Source organism: Thalassophryne amazonica, chromosome 13, assembly GCF_902500255.1.
Source record: "Thalassophryne amazonica chromosome 13, fThaAma1.1, whole genome shotgun sequence".
Taxonomy (NCBI): Eukaryota; Metazoa; Chordata; class Actinopteri; order Batrachoidiformes; family Batrachoididae; genus Thalassophryne; species Thalassophryne amazonica.
Window position 1 is genome coordinate 28,676,077 of NC_047115.1, and position 21,685 is coordinate 28,697,761.

The 21,685-nt window shown below is 42.3% G+C and overlaps 1 protein-coding gene across 1 annotated transcript in view; it reads right to left on the minus strand.

Annotated features, from left to right (window-relative positions):
- The window catches only part of adam12 (ADAM metallopeptidase domain 12), a 195,970-nt gene that overhangs the window by 31,392 nt on the left and 142,893 nt on the right, over nucleotides 1–21,685 (minus strand). Inside the window, exons 12-16 of the mRNA XM_034184356.1 lie at nucleotides 7,459–7,636; nucleotides 5,659–5,748; nucleotides 2,656–2,851; nucleotides 2,465–2,573; nucleotides 1,810–2,008 (exon numbers count right to left, since the gene is read on the minus strand). Coding sequence (XP_034040247.1) covers nucleotides 1,810–2,008; nucleotides 2,465–2,573; nucleotides 2,656–2,851; nucleotides 5,659–5,748; nucleotides 7,459–7,636 — 772 coding nt within the window. The remainder of the gene's footprint in view (nucleotides 1–1,809; nucleotides 2,009–2,464; nucleotides 2,574–2,655; nucleotides 2,852–5,658; nucleotides 5,749–7,458; nucleotides 7,637–21,685) is intronic.

Here is a 21,685-nt window from a genome sequence, read left to right on the forward strand (position 1 = left end):
ATAATCACTTCACTCTGGTCATCACCACATCAACGCGCAAATCAGTTGGCGCAGATCAGCTGTGTTTTGACAGGTGAATGACAGAAACGCGATAAAACATGGATTTCCAAGTGAATTTTAATATTTTTGGCCAAAATAAAATGGTTGAGGAATGGGAAGAAGAGGAGAGCAAACGAAAAGAACAGCAAAAGCAACGGCATCAAGATTTAACATCGGACGAACGAAGACTGAAGACGAGAAAGAAGAAGAGAACAGTTGCCAAGGATGAAAATATCTTGAGACTGGCATAAAATAGTCCCAAATACTTACATTTTTATCAAGTTCTATTAACTTAAATAAATATTTGTTAGCTCACTGTGTGGGACCATGGTACAAGCGGATTAAACAACTCGAAGTCATGCATTATACAGTCTGAATGCACTTTGTGGAGTAACACCACTCCGCTTCGCGTTGTGGTATTTTAGACTCCGCGTTGTGCATTCAAACCGTATAATGCACGGCTGCTCGTTGTTTAATCCTTACATATATACAGAGCTTGAACTGAGCTGAAGTTTGCTGTATACACAGTCCTGGATAAGGTAAACTGAACATTTCCAGTTTTGTTCATATAAATCAAGAGGCAGTTTTAACCAAACTCCCCTGAATCCTATTGCAAAATGTGAGGACTTTTTTCTATTTTGTTTATTTGGGGGGGAGGGGGGGTTGTCAACAAACCAACTCAAATATTCTGCAAACTGTGCAATTAAACTCTGCAACAGTCATCAATTTGCAGAAAGAGCCACACACTCTGGTACATGACCCCAACATGTTCCTTTGCTTTGTCAAGTCTGATTCATTTGTTACCGTCCAAATACCGTAAACTGGTGCTTTGTTGTGTTCGCCCATTTGTGTTGGATTGTTTGATCTGATGTGAAAGCTATTATTGGAATGTTGGTGCAGACCATGGAACAGCACCAACACCACCTCAGAAAGGCGGTTGGGTTTATATTGTTTTATGTGGAAACTAATGGCCTGTGTTCTCCTCTTTCACAAAGTGCCAATGTAGAAGAGGGTACACCGCCAGTTTAATGACCTGACTGGCAAAGTTTTACACAAGAACAAAGGCACATGGCAACAAGCCAAGTTACGGGCATCAGTGTGACAGCAATGCTCACGTAACTCTCAAATAATGTGTGCTCTGTTAGGCTTTGTTGAGATTTTAGTCTGGAGCCAAGCAGACCTGGCTTTACACACGAGGTTCAAATGGGGAGAGTAAGTAGCCTTTGTTACCACAGACAAGTCCTATGAGGTAACCGAAAGAGCTTAGGAGGAAATTTCTGAGCTCCCGCAGTTTGGTTTCTAATCAGTTAAATACATTTTTATAGAAGCACAGCTTGTTTAACTCATCCACAACTGTTTTACCAAACAGTTTACCCAGGCTTGTAAAGCAAAGACAAGGCCCTAAGCAGATACGGCTGTGTACTGCAGTAAAATGTTCAACATCCAGCACCTTGCTTCTGAAAGGGAATTACTATTTCTCAGAGGAAACAGCGTCAGAGTTATACTTAGCCTCAAAGCAACAGTGTTTACCCTTATGGCAAAGAACATAAAAAAATTATATACAAAGCCGGATGGAGCCATCATGATTTTAGAGGCTTTGGAGGGCAAATAATATAATGGCTCCATTCTGTGATTCTACTGGCAACTAAAAAACAAGCAAACAAAAAAACAGGCAGCTTCTTCAAATCACCACCAGTAAATGAGACACAAGACACATCACATTCATCATGAACCACACCTGTTTATATAGTGATATGATCTTTTGTTTACCATGCCGTTTCCACACTTTGTACCAGCCAGAACCAGTCCGGGGTCGGGCATGTCATCGCCGAGGTAAACGTGGGTTCCTCGACACAGGATGCGGCCTCCTTCTTGCAGTGGGATATTGGTCTCAATGGAAACGGCATTTGTACCGATCACCGGCCGGTTGGCACCGCCTTGACACTGAATTTTACCACACTTTGCGTCACTGTCATTAACACACACATTACAGAATGATTTACTGAATTAGACAAAGCCTGAAATTCAACAAGCTGACTGTCGCAGGGAAGGCGGAGAACGATAAGCAATCTGAGATAGCGATGACTAAAAGAGTGCAGCAACACTTTAGTCCTCCGGTCATTAAAACAATTACATCAATTAACAAAGAGCTTGATTACAGAATTCACCCATAGGGCAACAATCTGCAGAACAATTATCAAACAAGAATAGCATATAATGATCTCTGAAGACATTTTACACTGTAATTAGTTAGCATCTTTCACACAGTACACTTTCAGTCCCTGTCAGGTTTTGTTCCAGGATCACATGTCACATTCCACAACATAATGATGATCGCTAACGGCCCCACTTAAGATAATCAGTTCCGTTTGAAAGAGAAGTTTCTCTCTACCTCTAAAGCACCGGTGCAGCTGCACAATCTTACCTCGCTTCACATTTGGCGAACGAGCCTTTGGAATCCTTCCCACAATTCCCGTAAGGATCTCCCGCAGAGTTGACTCTCTCAAAGCAGATCCCAGGGGCGGGCTTAGCTCCTATATACACACACAGGAGAGACGGAAGCATAAAAAGTAGAATATCAACAACATGAGTGTACGGTGATCCTTTAATACGTACCAGGTCCCCACAGGGTGATGCACTGTTGTTCATGAGTCTGACAGATGCCGTTGTAGCAGTAGCCGTCCATATTGTGGCAGGCGTGGCCGTCATGCAGATAAACGTTGGCCGGGCAGTGAGGATTGGCACTAGTACAGAACTCTGGCAGGTCACACGAGTTACTGGACTCTCGACACAGGGTGCCAGCTGGCTTCAGCTGTAAAGGAAAAGACAAACAAGAGGCTCACACAAAAAATTAAATCATGCTGATGTTACATCCTGTAGTATGCCATGAGGTAAAATATAAATTTAATTGAAACACACTCATTTATTTGAATATGAGTGGGCCCAAACCATTTAATTAGCTTCAACAAATGTTTTTTTTTTTTTAAAGAGACAACTCGTATTCTTCGACCATGAAAGACAAATTCAGTATTTCAGTGGGTGGAAGCAAACAATATTCAATAAGCTATAAGAAGTTTCCAATTGATGTCATAATCGCGTTAGGGCTGCAGCTATCGATTATTTTCGTAATCGAGTATTCTATCGATTATTCTGGCGATTAATCGAGTAATCGGATAAAAAGTACTTTTGCTTTTTAAAACATTAACAGTTCAGGGCTCTCCCTAAGTAATGGCACAATGTCACTGCGTCATCATGGAGATTGTCAAATTTAGTGTATCCCTTTCTGTTTTCCTGGGTAATTATTTATGTTTTCACATCAAGTTGTGGATCTTTCCTGGTGTCAGGAGCTCAGCCAAAGTCAGGCCAAAGTCTTGACATTTTGCTCAAATGGTGATGGGTTGTGGCTTTCTGTTTTTTGTTTTCCCAACTTGTAAAATGCAACCATTTTTATTTATTGATTGATTGATTTATTAAGGTGGTGGACTGGGTCCCTGCATGAATTTCTTTTTAACACTGCGATTCAACCAATGCATTTCATTTTCAGCTGGAGGTTGAAGATGCAGCCTCGCAGTCACTGTTTTTTATTATTATTTTATTTGAGTTCCCGTTTTTGTGAAGCATTGTGTGTTGCCCAAAAAAGCGAAAATTAAAAAGCGAAACACTTATTACGAATCTAAGCAAAACGCAGAAGAAAGCATGGACTTCTTCCAGAGACTCTGTGGCCGGGACGGAGCTGTGTGAGGGCAGTGCTGAGCCGCTCACGCCGGTTAGAGAGAGGCAGCTGCCGGCCGCCACACGTAGAGCGGCCAGTGGACGAAACTGTGTTGTAAAAAAAAACAAAAAAAAAAAACACTGCTTTGCTTTAAATGCACAGTAAACTATTTCAGATGATCAGCGTGGACCGTCTTTTTCATAAAAGACTATTTCATTCTGTTTGTCGCGTTGGAAAGCTGTAGCTATTGTGCTAATTTGATTAGCGCTTGCTCTAGTCTTCTTCTGTTTGTTTTTCTGGGGACATTACAGCGCCACACACAGGCCTGGCATATGTACTACAACGTTAAACGAAGCTTCGAGGCACAGAATTTGCCTCGAACATTTTTTGTAATCGAATTATTCGAATTACTCGACTAATCGTTTCAGCCCTAAATCGCGTTGAAGTAAAGCATACTGAACTGACCTCAGATTACGCATGAAGAGTTACTGCTATAGAGCTAACCTCCAAGTTAGAGTTACGCTGCGGAACAGACGTTTATTTTTTTTAATTCTGATAAAATCCATCATTGGTGTAAATGCAGAAGGACAGTTGTGCTGTGACCATGTTTAGGTGTGTTTTTGAATGTAAGGGTCATTCACACTCTGACAATTAGCCCACCATTTGCCGATGGTGAGTGAAAAGGTGATTAACGTCGACCAGTGCAGAGGTCCACCAAACTCTGTAGGAACTAAGTTGACGTCAGTCAGTCAGGATGAACAGCAGCGTTGCCCGACTGACGTCAACTCAGCTTCTGCGGGGTATGATGGACCTTGGCACTGGTGAACATTAATCAACTTTTCACTCTCCATCAACAAATGGCGGGCTAATCATCAGTGTGAATGAAGCAAGCCTTTGCCGGTGTCGCAGACTGAATGGTTCACCCCTAAAAATAAGTCCGCCTTTTGCATCTGCACATGCGTCATTTCAGACCACAGCAGCACGTCTGAGATGGAGTGTCTTCACCCAAAGTGATCAAATGGATTAATGGGATTATTAACCATCAGATGATAAAGGTAAAACCTCTTAAATCATTGCCAAGTCAGTTTTATGCAGAATTTAGGCCGTTTTATGCAGAAACGAGGTGAAATTCCATGACACATTGAAATGTCCAACGCGCAGTGAACACATCAGCTAGCAGCTCGTTTAGCCGTGGTGCTGTGATCGCTTCTGCCGCCTTTTATGATGAAATAATGGTGCATTCATGTGGAAATGATTGTTGTACTAAAGCTTCAGATATCTGTTACTGAGAGAGATGATGACTGGTGTGCAGTTTGAAGCAGAAACAAGGAGTTAATCCATGAACCACGTCATCGGGGGGGACAGATTTTTAGGGGGACCGTTCGGTCTATGACACCGGAATTTCACAGAGATTTTTCAGAATCTGCGACATCAGCTAGAGTAAACTGCTTGTTGACATCACAGTGTGAATAGGCCCTAACATCCATGAATAAATCACAAAGTAACATTTTATTTCTCTGATTCACTGCTTTGCAGTTTTAGCTGCAGTGCCCCCCCCCATGCTATTGCAACTTGAGCCAAATCAACAAATAGATGTTGCAATACCAATAAAAAACAAATAATAATAATAATAAAAAAAAACAAGAGAAAACAAATGAAAACAGTGGAAATTGCTCCTGTGGTGGAGGTTTCACGAGAAGTCTAAAATCACCACGTTCTTCTCTGAAATTTTCCAGAGTTTTCATGCAGGCTGATGAGGACAACGTCTGCTCTGCCAGTTAGTGCAGCATAATCAAAATCCAGACCATAGGGCAAATTCATACTACATACTTTATATGCTCTTTATACTGAACACACTGTAGTGGGACTGCAGAGAAAAACCACCCCTTCCCCAAGAAACCTCTTACCTGGCAATCTTCACAGCATTGTCCATGGGCACACACAGCATCTCCTTTAAGGGTGCACGTGGTGGCGTTGCAGCATGGGTTCATACATTCCTGGGAGTAGGGAAAGATGAAATACAGAAGAACCTGTAAGTTCCACCACCTCTCTGAAAATCCTCCATGTCTCAGCTGGTAACTGTCAGGGGAGGACATTTCCTTTCTGGAAATTCCTATCTGATGCTGACCTGAAGTAACCTTTCACCTTTCAGAGAAGCAACTACAAACAGGGAAGCGGTTGCACCCGGTTTTCAAAAAACACAACAGGGTGTAGGGGTTGCACTTTGCAGTCTTCCACTGAGATTTGACGTAGATATGAGATAGCAGTAGGATGTGGCAGAGTTGGCTATTCAGGCACAGCAGACATGAGCAGCAGTGGGATTTGAAAACCCTTGGGAGGTGAATATTACAGCCACTTGACTGTAGTGACAAGATTAGCTTGCTGGCGGCATAAAACGACAAGATAAGGGAGGTACATGAGAAAACGTCAAAATGTGAATAATGTAAAATACTCTGGGGAAGTGTTGCAATGTTTATCTTTTTATTGGATGCCAAATCCCATCAACTTTGTTTTCCAAGTTGTGTCAGCACTGCACTCTGCTGCTGAAAACAACTCCCTCTATCATTCATATTCTCTTGACGTTGCTGCTTTGCTAGTGGGGCTTTAACTTGATACCAAGGAATGTTGATGCCTGAGTAGTCATGGCAGCAGAGTTGCTGGGTGTCGAGATTTTGGTTTGCATTTTCCACATTGTCCCAACTTTTTCTGATTTGGGGTTGGATATTTGTCATGAAAAGTAATTAACATTATGAGCAAGATGATTTATGTGTCAGAGTCTTCACCTTATAGTCACCAGGAGGCCTATCAACTCTTAGAGATCCTGAGTGTTGAATACATTCATTGTTAAATCCTCTTCTGGTTTAATCTGTGAGAAACACAACTGCTTTAGCTCCTAACTAATACCTGCTTCCTACATGCAATTCTCACTGCACTCCCCTCCCTTGTGTTTAAGTGAGCAATAATATGTGCATATGGAGTCCAATTCATTTGGTGGAAAATTGTCAGGCGAGACCTGTGGTTCTTTGGCTTGTTTCCGTTGTCACACAATTGGTCGACGGTTTGATTAATGGGCCTTTATCTCGGAATTGACATCACTGAGGCAGCCATTCAGGAAACTGTTCAGCACATGTGAGAGCTGAAGAGGAAGGGCGAGGTAAATAACTCACTTGCATTTAAGCCTCTGGTGATTTTCAGCACTTTTCATTTCTTAAACTACAGGAGTCTTTAAGGCTTTTGGAAAAAAAACTTTAAATAATTGGTTTTGCAAGGTTCATATGAGATTCATGCTCCAGCCATAGCTAACTTTCATTTATTTTGATATTTGGGCAACATTAGATGTAGTAGAAGTTATTACATATGTTGCACCAAAAAGAAAGAAACATGGAGAAGTGCACATCGCACACTGAGCACAGTCTTGTTCATGAAATCCTTGTTGTCCATTATTATATTTTGAGTCAAATTAATGCTTTGTCAGTTGTCTGTAACATACAAATCGTTTTGGTACATGGTGTGAGAACAGGAGACCTTTTATTCCATTTACCATCCCGACATTTCTTCTGCCTCTCTTCACTGAATCCTGACTCAACACATTTTCTTCATAATGCAATGCTTTACATCCACATGCAGTAGTTAACCACATCCACAGCTGCACAATCAAACTGCTCAAGCGTTTGGCCACTATTCAGCAGGTCTCTTTCTCATATTACCTCCAGCTCACCGCAGTCACACTCTTCTCCCTCCTCCACGTAGCCATTACCGCACTTCTGACCACCATAGAGCACCTTGACCTCTGGCATGTTGTACAGACACATGCCAACACCTTTCTCTAAACTGGCAGCGAGGTCCTTCTTACTGCAGGTACTGAACACAGTTGGGAATGGGTACCTGTAAAACAATTGAAGAACAAAGCAGACCAAAATGAAGAAAATGTGAAACTGTCTTTTTGGTGGTGTATTAACTAGTTAGATACAGAGATGATTTCAAGGCAAGTGGATGTAATCACAACCCTAATTAGCAAACTGGGGCTTGACTTGACCTGACGTGTATTATCATGTGTAAAACTCTTTGGGTTCAGTGAGGATGTGTGAAAACTTATCCAGGAAGGAGAATATCTCAAGAAAGGCCAAGACGTCTCACAGTATTATGTTAAGATAAACATTATTGCATGTTTGCAGCCTCACAATACACTAAATTCATCATCACCACATCATATCACATCAGCCCTGTCTAAATGTTCATTGCAACCGATTCAGAATCTTGTTTGAATAAGCATGAAGTTTCACTTGTTGACTGTCTGTGATGGAAAATGTATATATGATTGAAAACTTTCATCAGAATCAGAGGATTAGTTTTTCAGAAAATGATGGAAATGCTGAAAACACAAACAAACAAACAAAAAAACGCCCCATCTGGCCATACAAACGAAAGCCGAACAAAATGCTCACTTTGTCATTTTTCTTGATTGTCTGCGAGCTGGAATGCTGACATACAAACAATACAGAGGTAGACAGCTGATCCAAGGATTATGCTGCATGATTCATTTTAAAGGATTTCAAAGGCATTCTGGACAGTTTTTTATGCTTCCTTTAGCACATCTATCAGTGAGTCAGTGAAAACCTTCTGTGCAATTACTGCTTTGGGGTATAATTGTACCATAGATGTCATAATTCCCTGAGGCATAAAATGTCTCTTGATTTCTGCCACTCAAATTAATTTAGTTCTTTCAGAAATCATTCAGATTTTCTGGAAAACCAGCAAACTATTCCTTATTCAAGAGGCCTTTCACCAAAATTTAATGATTTAAAAACATAAGTGCACTGTCAGGAGTTTAAATTCCACAGAAAACATAAATATCCAAAAATAGCAAACTGTAAAATGGGTACTGCTCTTGGTGAGGGAAAAAACCCAGTGTCGGACTGGTGTCCCACCCATCTGCTTCATGTCGGGTATAAGCACTGGCACCAGTGGGCCTCAGGACCTATACAGGCCAAACCTCTGGTATTTCAAGGGTTTACATATATGCAACTGAGTGAAGGGGAAGATGAAGAAGTACATCCTGGGCCTCACTGAAGGTGCTTATCTACAGATTCCATAGCATGAAGCAGATGAGAGTCTACGACCCCTCCTGGACAGGTACCCATTTACAGCTGGCTGGATGGAGATAATGGAGAGGAAGTTTCTTGTGCAAGCACGCAGGTAGCGTTGTCCAGAAGACACTCATTGACACCATCCACAAGAAGAGCAAACCACAGATGGTCATTGCTGAAAGGCCTAGCTGTTCGCAGAGTGCTGTATCAAAGCATATTAATGGAAAATTAACTCAAAGGGAAAAGTGTGGTAAGAAAAGATGCAGAAGCAACAGAAATGACCGCAGAGAAGAATGTCACGCAAAACCAATTTGAGAACTTGAGAGCTTCACAAGGAGTGGACTGAGGCTGGAGTGAGCGCATCCAAGAGCCAACATGCACAAACGTGTCAAGGAAATAGGCTACAAGTGTTGAAATTCCTTGTGTCATGACACTCCTGAACCAGACACAATGTCAGAAGCATCTTACCTGGGCTAAGGAGAAGAAAAACTGTTGCTCAATGGTCCAATTTGAACCTCTTACTTTCAAGCTCCTCTTTGAGTAAAGTAAATTTTGCATTTTATTTGGAAATCAAGGTCCTAGAACAGAGGTATTCAACTCAGTCCCCATTTCGCTCCATTTTGCTTAAAAATAATTAAATAAAAGTACTTAACTGAATCATATTTAATCATATTTGGAGTCAGTCTGGGTCAGTTTGCTCCATTCTGTTACCTTTTACCCCCATTTCGTGATTATCAGGCTCCATTTCGTCCATTTTGTATTTCAGTATAGTCGGCTCAAAGTGATGTTAAACAGTGAAATCACCTGGTGGAGTGGGTGGTTGCAAAGAAAACATGCACCCTCTTGGGACTTTCTGGAACGAGTTGAGTAACCTTAAATTAGAGTCTGGATGGAGAGTGGAGAGGCACAGAATTCAAGTTGCTTCAAGTACAGTGTGAAGTTTCCACAGTCAGTGATGACTGTGGTGTTGGCCTACTGTATTTTATCAAGACCAACTTCAACACAGCAGTCTAAAGAAGCGATTCTAGACCACTTCATGCTTCTATCTGCTGACAAGCTTTATGGAGATGTCGATTTCCTCTTCCAGAACTTGACACCTACCCGAAGTGCCAAAACTATGAGTAACTGGTTTGCTGACTATGGTATTACTATACTTGACTGGTCAGCTAACTCAACTAACCTGAACCCCAGAGAGAATCTATGGGGTATTGTCAAGAGGAAGATGCAAGACACCAGACCCAACAATACAAACAAACTGAAGCAAAGAAAGCCGGGCATCCATAACACCTCAGCGGTGCCACAGACTGCCAATGCCAGATTGATGCAAAAATTAATTCAAAAAGAGCCCCAACCAAGTATCGAGTGCATAAATGAACATACTTTTCAGAAGTCTTCTCAAAACAACAACAAAAACAATCTGATGAAATATTCCAATATTTCAAGGTACATTTTTCTATGTTTTGGAGCTGCAGCTCATGGTGATCAAAATTTTAAAAAATGCTTGAAACATTTTAGCTTATGTGTAATAAGTCTGGAATATATAAATCTTTCACATTCTGAAATAACTGACAAAAAAAAAAAAAAAAAAAAAAACTACAGATGTTTTCATGACATTCTAATTTTCTGAGATGAACTTGCACCTGCTTCACAGTGAAAGGGTGGAGGGTATTGGGAATTGTCAAGTTCTAATGTGGATCTGCATGTGTATGCAAATGCCCCCTCACAAAAAAGTCCAAAAATCCTGAAACAACAGAATTTCTCCTGCATTAATTTCATGCCTCAAGATCGTTTACCTGAAGTGCTGACTAATGCCTAACATAGCAAAGAAAGAAAGAAAGCAACAAGATTTTGCGTTGAAAAGAAGATAACTTTGAAGATGTAGCAGGCTCATGAGCCAGTAACAACTGTCATGCCTGGGGGAGCAATCCATCTGAGTTTCTGTGAGTCTACAAACCAAGCACCAGAAATAAATAACTGGGAGAGAACAGAGTGAAACGAAAACTCTGTCAACAAGGAAGACAGGGAGAACCTGAGTCTGAGACTGCTGTTCACAGAAACCAAGACAGACCAGAAACTGTGCAGCTTGGAACAAAGTCAGCAAGTATGGCAGGGTTGAAATCCCAAAATGTACAGGAGGAAAAAAAAAATAAATAACAGCATCTTTATGTTTAATCTGTTCCCAGACTTGTGTCCAGTTCAGACCTATCTAAACAGTGTGGCTAACAAGCAGTAACAAACAAGTATTTGGATATGCAGTGCATCTGTAAAGTATTCACAGTGCTTCACTTTTTCCACATTTTGTTATGTTACAGCCTTATTCCAAAATGGATGAAAATTCTAAACACAATACCTCAAAATGGCAATGTGAAAAACATTTCTTTTTTTAAGATTTTTGCAAATTGAATAAAAATTAAAATAAAGTATAGAAAAGGCAGCACGGTGGCTTAGTGGTTAGCATGGTTGACTCACAGCAAGAAGGTCATGGGACCGAGTCCCACCTGTGGCCTTTCTGTGTGGAGTTTGTGTGGGTTCTCTCCGGGTGCTCCGGCTTCCTCCCACATCTAAAGACATGCAGGTTAGGTGGATTGGAAACTTTACATTGTCCTTAGGAGTGTGTGCGAGGGTGACTGTGTTTGTTTGTCTATATGTGGCCCTGTGACAGACTGGTGTCCTGTTCAAGGTGTACTTCATCTCATGCCCTACGGTTGCTGGTACAGGCTCCACCCCTTGACCCTTAATTGGAGTAAGCAGTTGAAGATGAAGTGGCCTCCATCATCTGTAAATGGAAGAGGTTTGGATCCACCGGGACTCTTCCTAGAGCTGGCTGCCTGTCTAAACTGAGCGATCGGGGGAGAAGGAGCTTAGGGAGGTGACCAAGAACCCAATGGTCACTCTGTCAGAACTCCAGCATTCCTCTGTGGAGAGAGAAGAACCTTCCAGAAGAACAACCATCTTTGCAGCAATCCACCAATCAGGCCTGCATGGTAGAGTGGCCAGACGGAAGCCACTTCTTAGTAACAGCGATGTGGCAGCCCGCTGAGTTTGCCAAAAGGCACCTGAAGATGAGACAGAGATTGAACTCTTTGGAAACCAGGCACCATCCCTACAGTGAAGCATGGTGGTGACACCATCATGCTGTGAGGATGTTTATCAGCAGCAGGGAGACTAGTCAGGATGAAGGGAAAGATGAATGCAGTAATGTACAGAGACATCCTGGATGAAATCCTGCTGCAGGGCGCTCTTGACCTCAGACTGGGCCGACGGTTCATCTTTCAGCAGGACAATGACCCTAAGCACACAGTCAAATTATCAAAGGAGTGGCTTCAGGACAACTCTGTGAATGTCCTTGAGTGGCCCAGCCAGAGCCCAGACCTGAATCCTATTGAACATCTCTGGGGAGATCTGAAAATGGCTGTGCACCGACACTCTCCATCCAACCTGATGTAGTTTGAAAGGTGCTGCAAAGAGGAACAGGCAAAACTGCCCAAAGATACGTGTGCCAAGCTTGTGGCATCATGTTCAAGAAGACTTGAGGCTGTAATTGCTGCCAAAGGTGCATCAACAAAGTACTGACCAAACCGTGTGAATACTCATGTACATGTGATTTCTTAGTTTTTTATTTTAAATAAATTTGCAAAAATTTGTTTAAAAAAACCTTTTCATGTTGTCATTATGGGGTGTTGTGAGTAGAATTTTGAGGGGAAATAAATGAAATTATTTGAAATTTTTGGAATAAGGCTGTAACATAAATTGTGGAAAAAGTGAAGTGTGATGAATACTTTGCAGATGCACTGTACTACAGCTGAGTGATGTGACATCACCTGGACCTGATTTCTTCGTGTCAGCACACAAAAGCTGGTTTAGGGTATAAAATGGGTATTTCATAGCCAACATAGTTCAGGTAAGCCATAGCCTTGCCTCAAAAAGCAGATGCGGAGAACACGAGATGGCAGTGAGCTGTGGTTTGAAGAAGGGACAGGCAAAAATGGCACAAAGAGAAGACCAGAGAGAGGCACGTGGCAAGGGATACCTGAAAAGCTTGACTTCAGACAAAAACATGTCATACATGTACTTATGCAGTCGCAGATTGGCGGGGTCCTCAGAAGGATGCCTGCAAAGCCCGTGGCTTGAGAGTACAGATTTCTGAAAATTCAACATTACACAGAATGTTTGCAGAGATGGACAGAGTGAGATGATGTGTAACACGCTGCCAATGCCTAAGGGGGATTTGGCTGCTCAAACTGCATGGATATTTCACTGCTGTTAGTTGACTATAGTGAAGCCCCTCCTGAGGGGACTGGAGATAACAGTAGAGGCTTTCAATAGGAAAGACAAAGCTTTGTTCCCCCACCCAAAGAACACAGATTTCTCAAGTACACAGGAAAACACCGTCCTTCAACAGGCACCCTAAGGTGAAACTGCTGCTTTCACTTCACTCAGATCCTCCACCTTTGAGGATGCTGACTGCTTTCATCTCTCACTGACCAAAACCAATCTACCCGTCTCTGTCTGCCCTCGTCTGCTCCCTTAATCCACTTGTTAGTCTTTATACCACCATAACACACAAAGTAAGAAAAAAGAGCTTTGCTGTGCTTTCCACAGAGGCCTACACACCAAAATCAAGGAGAGTCAGCCAATGTGGGCCCACTCTGTTGTAAACAGCATGGCATGTTACTGATAACAGCACACAGGCATGCTGAGGGATCTGTATGAAGCATTAGAATCTGCTGTCAATAAAAGGAAAGCTAATGCCGAAGCTCGGACGGTTGTCATTTGGCGATTTATTTTCTGAGGAAAATCTACTTCTTACGACTCAAATTAGACCCAGAGAAAAAGTAAGCTACAAAATCTGGTGCACAAAAGAATGTTTTAGTGCACAATAATGATAAAAACATGACTTGTGTGCCAAAGTCATTCAGTGTATTGCTGCGGATGCAGAAGCAATATTCAAAGATATACTGTTTGCAGTGGAAGGTTAACTTGCCTACATCACTTTTTTTTTTTTTTGCTGCAGCAGCAGCAGCAGCAGCATCTCACAGTAAAAATTTGAATATCTGGCTAACAGGTTGGGTCTTGGAGCATCTGCTGAAAAGACTTACTTTTATTTTACTTTAATTATAATGGACAATGTACAGTTCAGAACATAAATGTCACTATTTGATGCACTGTACCAGATTATAACAACAAGCTAATTTGCCTGTGTAGTCCCTTGGCAGGTCAAAACAAGAAACAGCACCGAATACCAAAGGCAGTCATTACCTTTGGTCACTGGTTACCATCCAAATTGCACAACCATGCATTAAGACTGGAAGCACCAGGATCCAAAAGACTTTGGCCTTTGCTCTCTTGCAAACATACTGGCATTGCCAAGCACCTCTGCCAAGTGATCTCAAGAGTCCAAAAGTTCTTCTCTGTCATCGCTTGAGCTGAAAGGCCGAGGTTCCAGAAACATGAACACTGTTGTCATGATGTGTGTGTTCAACACTTTTACCACATATAGACACACTTCTGAATGCCTAATCCAGGAAGTCACCGAAAGTCTGGATGTTAGCCTTGATCCAGGACAATCCCAAACCCAGACTCTACAATTCCTCACTCAGCTTCTCAAGTGCTGCAGTCAGGGTATCCACTGACCCCTCAATGATTACAGCATTGTCTGTGAAGTCAACAAACCTTTATTTGTAAATAAAAGCATCTAAACAGCTGGTTTTCACAACCCTACCCAACACCCAATAATGCCAAGAACTGTTTAATTTTACTTGGCATTTTCAAATTTTTTAATAGTAGTGTACACACAAGAGTTTGTCAAAATGTTCTCATAAATGAACAGAATAACACTGAATTGTACTGTCCACTGTGCCTGTAATACAAACAGTGATTGGTGAAGTGCGTAAAACGTTAATGTGAACCAAGACTCCAATGAAACTGTAAAGTGTCACAAAAAAAAAAAAAAAAAAAAAAAAAAAAAAGATAATCCAGAGAATTATCAACAATACCATTTGGGAGTGGGGGGGAAATCAAAGCATTTACTAAGCCTGCACAAAGGCACACCCTATCTGAACCTAAATAGATGGTAAGAATGCAGGAACAGTTCAAATGTTCTGATTTTAGATTTCCTTGGTTGGTATTATCACACCACACACAGGGAGTGTGGCTGCTCAGGAAATTAGTCAAGCAGAGAGTGTAGGTTTCTCTGGATAATATTAGTTTAATGCCCTGCAGCTTCTGCAGGTGCAGTTTGCTCAGGTGGGACTAATTTCGTTGCGTATAGCCATTGCACAAAATATAAAGTAATTAGCCTGTCCATTTTGGGCTGTATGAAATCAAATGTGTTCATTTATGAACACATTTGTTTTCATAATTTTATGTATAATGTATTTATTTATAATGAATTGTATGTGTATGATTCCCAATATATTGGGAATCATACACACACAGTTAAAGATTGGAACCTTAATACCCTCCTCTTTTTTAAATATACATCACGATCTGACAAGAGCCTTATTTAATGTTCAGAAAACAAACCTTCACTGTAAGACTGACTAAACTGCAAATCCTCAAAATGTCTGTTGAAACCGATTACCAAAGATTTTTAAGAAGAGGTAATGATTTTATTAAAGTGGCATATTGAAATTTTTTGCCACATCTGCTAGTGAGGTTTCAGATGCATGCAGTACTCACTGTTGATGAAAATGTTATGGGTCGACTTGTGGGTAAAGCCATATGTTTACACAGGCGTTAGCCCCTGTACAGCAGAACTAGCAAGGTGTGTGCAGCGGACAATGTTGACTCGAATGTTACTTATTCACTCTTTTCCCAGTGGGGTGCATCAAGAAATCATTTCTCTTTTTTAATTCTCTTGTATATATGCCAGCTGTTGGCTAATTATTCTGTGTTCTTTGTCAGTTTATTTATGTTGATCTATTACAGAAACAATGCAGAACTACACACACACAAATGCTGCTAATCATTCTTATGACAACAGCTAGAAGAATTGTGATTGTCTGATTTGATATTTTATGCAAATTTTTATGAAAATTGGAAATCTCTGAAATAAACCTTACTATGAGACAGTAACATGTAATTTTTGCACAATACATTTTACATGTTACATTTTGTGATATATTTAACAATTCAAATGCATCAAATATTTGCATTGTGGAAGGACATCATGATGATGGTTTTTGGGCCCCAATCTAATTACAGTCCTTTAACTTTGAGGAACGTAATAATGGAAAACATTTATTACTTGTTTTATATGACACCTAAATAGATCCATGTAATTTTATTCATTGATATTGTACTTAAAATGAGAGAGAGGCAGATCTTCTTCTAGGAACTGAAAGGCAGTGGAACCAAGCAGTCAGCTTGGCCGCCGCATCACTGAACAGAGCAAGAACCTGAAGAGCTTCGCTGTGTGTGTGGAAACACAAGTCTGTTTTCTTAAATTCAGTGAAAAACTGCAACAATGTGTCCAATTCTTCAACTGACAGCGCTTCAAACGCTGCTAAAAATGTCCCTGCAAACACTGCGGCTGCTGGATTTAGCTTCCTCATATCATGAAGCATTTTTTTATGAAAAGCTAATAGAGCTGTGCATTAGAACAAAATGGATGGAAGAAAAATACACAGTGACTTTACCCATACAATGGAACAGAGTGAATATCAGGTGACAGAGAATCCACCATTAAATGACAGGGATCTATTTAGGTGTCATGTTATCCCGAATAACGTGGTATACATGTAGAAAGCATTCACAGCGCTTCACTATTTCCACATTTTGTTATGTTACAACCTTATTCCAAAATAGAGTGAATTCATTTTTTCCCTCAAAATTCTACACAACACCCCACAGCACTGCCAACTATTCCACATTGGGCGAAACACTCCCAGTATTCACCCCCATGTCCCACATCCCACATGGGTGTGTGTGGTACAGTCATTAGTCCCGCATTTGTCTGCGGTCTGGGCATGCCCCTGGACCCCCCCCCCCCCCCCCCCAAGTTACGCTTTTCGCCCTTGGTGCTAGCGGCCATGTGTGGCTGTGCCACATTGGTAAGTTCAAATGTTGGCATGTATGGACCCCACCCCATAATGACAACATGGGAATTTTTTTTACTTTTTGCAAATTAAAAAAAAATAAAAGACTAAGAAATCGCGTGTACATAAGTATTCACACCCTTTGCTCAATACTTTGTTGATGCACCTTTGGTTGCAGTTATATCCTCAAGTCTTGAATATGATGCAACAAGCTTGATGCGCCTATCTTTGGGCAGTTTTGTCCGTTCCTCTTTGCAGCACTTCCAAGCTCCATCAGGCTGACTGGTTGGCACAGCCATTTTCAGATCTCTCCGGCTGGGCCACAGAAGGACATTCACAGAGTTGTCGTGGAGCCACTCCTTTGATATATTGGCTGTGTGTTTAGAGTCATTGTCCTGCTAAAAGATGAACTGAGATCAAGAGCGCCCTGGACAAATGTGTACCTTTCCAAATCATGTCCAATCAACTGAAATTACTCCAGGTGAACTCCAATTAAGTTGTAGAAACATCTCAAGGTTGATCAGTGGAAATGGGATGCACCTGAGCTCTATTTTGAGCTTTATGGCAAAGGCTGTGTTGTGTTTCTTGGTTTGGTTAGGTGTTGTGTGGGCCGCTGAAGAGGAGGTACTGCTGGCCCACCACCACCAGAGGGCGCCCTGCCTGGAGTGCGGGCTCCAGGCACCAGAGGGCGCTGCTGCCTTATGGGAGTAGCCTGGGTGACAGCTGTCACCCATCACCAGACACAGCTGTTCCACTCAGCACAGAGGTATATCAGGAGGACGGCGTCTCCACCTCAGTGCCGAGATATCGCCTAAGACTGAGGTAATATTCTCTGCATTTATATTCTGAACAACCAGCTAAACTTGTTGAACCTTTTCAGGACTGTTGACTACTGGTAGCTTCATTGCTTGGATAAGTACTCACCTTCCTGCTGTACTTTGACAAGAGGTGGAGGCGGCTTCTCCCCTCTCCGTTACTGGGTGCGGTCGCATCCACACCTGTGTGTTGTTGCTCTCTCCCGCCAGCAGTACCGGATCCGACGAGCGGAGGCAGTGGCCACCTGGGAATTCGGGACTTGGCGGTTCCAGTATTTCCAGGGTTCGGTGGCAGAGGAGATCTGGTGGTTCCGGTTCGACTGAGACGGACGTCTCCTACCTTCGAGCCTGCCCACACGACACCAGCGGATTCGACCCCAAATTGTGATTGTTGTATTTATTGTGCTCGTTTCACAATAGTAAACCTTGTTATTTACCTTCTCCATTGTCCGTTCATTGCGCCCCCTGTTGTGGGTCCGTGTTCCTACACTTTCACAACAGTTAGGGCCCGGTTCCACTCCAGCCTCGGTGAGCCTTTGTACCGTTCGTCATTGGTGTTGCCGGGGTGTGGTGCAGCGGGAACATACCTCAGTCGGAGGGGTGGGCCGATCTGTTGCCATTCGCCATTTCGGTAGTTCACCCCTCCCGAGAGGCTGGGGTATGGTCGAGTTGGGGCACCGGACGTATTTCCGGTTTTCCACTGCGCCTTGGGGTTGGGGCTGGGTTAGTTTTTCCTGTTCCCTTCCCCGGCTTAATGTTTTGTGCCGTTCGCCAAAATTGAGCCGCCGAGGGGCTCTGGGAGGGACCTGGGGTCTTTCGGGGTGCCGGGGAAGGTAACAGGGTTTAACGGTTGTTTTATTTGCCCCCGGGGTTGTTTAGGGTAGTCCTCTGGGGGTTGGACTTTGATTTTGTTTTGTTTCCTTCCGGGTTCCACCTCCAGGGTTGATGGGACGGTCCTCTGGGGGGGAATTGGTTTGTGGGGCCGACTAGCCAGGTGAGGCCGGGTCTGGGGTTCCGGGGTTGTGGGGAGGGTGCCTCCTGGGGTTTGATGGTATGGTCCTCTGGGGGGTGCCGTTTGCTCCATGTGTACCTGGGGACCTTTGTGGGATTCCGGTTCTGGCTATTCCTCCTGGAACCGGCGGTAAAGGCCTTCTGGGGGGTGTTGGGCTCTGCAGGTCGTTCTGGGAGGGTTGTTTGTTATTTTTCTTTTATGCATTTATGTTTGTATTGTGTTTGTGGGGCTGTGTTGGGTTTTTGCATTTGGGAGTTTTTCTTTTCTTCCCGAGGTTGGATGGGACGGTCCCCTGGGGAGGTTTTGGGTGGGTTTTATGTTTTTTCTTGTATGTTGGATTGTATTAGGGACTGTTTTGGGGTTTTGTTGATGCCAGCCGGCCTTCCAGCTGCGGTGCCCTGTCCTGCTGTCTGTGGTGGACCTTGGGAGCGTTATGCTGTCTGCTTCCTGACAAGGACCCCGGAGGGAGGTGCTGTTCTCGGACCTGGTCTGTTTGGTCGCCGGGAGGCTTCCCGTTGAAGGGGGGATACTGTTGTGTGTTGGGGGGGGTGTGGCTGGACATTTTGGTGTTCTTTTCTTTTCTTTGCTCTCCAGGTGGTATGAAAACTGATTTGTCTGTGGAGAAGGTGCTGGCTGAAGAGTCCTTCACCCTCATCAACGTTATGTGCAGCACCTGTGGATTGTGCTCACATGCAAACTTAAAGACTTTCAGCTGAAGCAGATAATTAGATGGCGTTCTGCATTTAAGCCATGTGTGATTCAAGCAGAATTGCCGGGAACTCGACCTTGTGATCTTCGTTTGTGAGACGCTGAGGACCGCGCCTGGGTTTGACACATCGTGCCTGTGAAGGAAGAAGGGTGAGGGACACATGCTGTCAGCACACATCAGAGGTGACTAATTGTTGATAGTAACTTGGTATTTTGTTACGCAGTATATTTGAATTGTGATGAGAATTGTGCAGCTCGCTTCTCACTGCCGTGGCGTGCGGACAACTGATCCTCCACCTGTTGTGAGAAGCTGCTCATTTACATAAAGCTTAAATACAGACCTGAATGTGTTGCTGATAGTGTGTGCCTTTTGAAGGATATTGCTTGTAACTGCTGACTTACCTCACCTCTTCTATCCTTCGCAGAGAGTCGGTTTGTCGTGTCCACCTGGGGGGTGTTTGGCGGTAAAAGTGAGTCCAGAAGCGCCGGGCTTCGATCCTTTTAGGCGCTGGAGAGCGTGCCAGCCTTCACTCCACCAGACTGACGCATTTTTTGTTCATTCACTTTGTTATGCACCAGAGGGTGGAAAGAATAAATTGTTTTGTTATTGGAACCGCTTTCTGGTTATTTTAGCGCTGAGTTCCGTCAAACGCAGGTCCGCTCCTCAACCCGCGTCGACACATAACAGGCTGTGAATACTTATGTTCATGTGATTTCTTTTATCTTATTTTATTTTAATACATTTGAAAAAATATGTTGTCATTAAGGGATATTGTGTTTAGAATTTTGAGGGGAAAAAATTAATTTCATCCATTTTAGAATAAGGCTGTAACATAAAGAATGTAGAAAAAGTGCAGCACTGTGAATACTTTCCAGATGCACTGTACAACATTTATGCTTTAATTCTTAAAAACCCACACAGTGTGCCAAAATTACACACTGATTTATAATGTATTCACAGTAATGTATGATCAGACCTACAGACAGGTGCAGTGTGCTGGTTTCTGAAAGCTGCTTAGTGAAATGTATGCAAAATAAAATTAAGAAACCACCCACATAATTACTCCTAAAAATGTTCTTAATTCTTAATACTAATCTATATTACGAAACGTGGCCCAGATAACATTCAGCCAAAACTTTACAGCATATTGAGATGCAGAGATGTAGTATCTTATACAAAATGATCTTTCCCTGAACGTAGAGATGTACGTATGCACAGCACAGATGACTCCTGTGAGCCTGTGAGTTCAGTGGAAGATGAAATGAGGAAAATAATAGTCTGGAGAGGGAAGCGGTATCGTCACATGAGAGCTATAAAGGGCTCGCTGACTGACACCCACCTGTCTATTGCTCTCCACACTGCACTTCAGGCTGACATGTATTTAGTCCAAACTAAACAGGAGAGGCATGCCTGACCTTTCAGTACATGTTAGGGTGCAACACCAACACAGCTTGGGCTGAAATGATTAAATATCAGGGGGAAAAAAAAAAATAAATGTAAGTAAAACATAAGCTACATTTACCGCGAACATTTTATCCTCCAGTAAACTACTACCTCTGCTCGAATATAAGACGACTCCATTTACAGTGGTGGGCACTGTTCAGCTAATTCGATAACCGATAATTATCAAAAATAATGTTTTTGTTAGCGGATTAGCTTTTCAGATAAGTTTTAAAACCATCATCGGACCAATTATCATCCGCTAAATTTAGTTCCGATAACTTTAGACCGCTAACATTTTTTTACATAGCTAGCAATGTTGAAAAACATTTAGAATCCCTTTTGCTCCTGTATGCTATGTATTTTACAGCAGTGAGGTAGCTAAGAGAAGCTGAGCTCAACTCTGCCCCCAGCAGAACGGGTCTGGCCGCCAGACTGCCACAAAAAAAAAAGAAAAAAAAAGAAACGTCATTATTCCTTAATACCATACAGCGGCCCAGCCATGTGGCAGAGGTCTTGAAATGGAAAGCAGGTTTGACTTATGGTTTTGATTTATCAATCAAATTATTCCAGATAGAACAACTACATTAATGTAAACTCTTAAATTGTACAAAGTGAATATATAACACATATCTGTTAATTTTAAAATAATGCACTAATTCTGAAGATTTGAACATTAACACACAGATGCCCAAAGGGATTATGGGTAAACCTAGCCTCTGCTCATACTGATTGGTTGACTAATTCATTCTATGTAAAAACCAACACAAGTGAATCAGTGTCTTGGTGTTTACAAACAAATGTGCTTTTGTAAAATGTCTTTTTTTTTTCA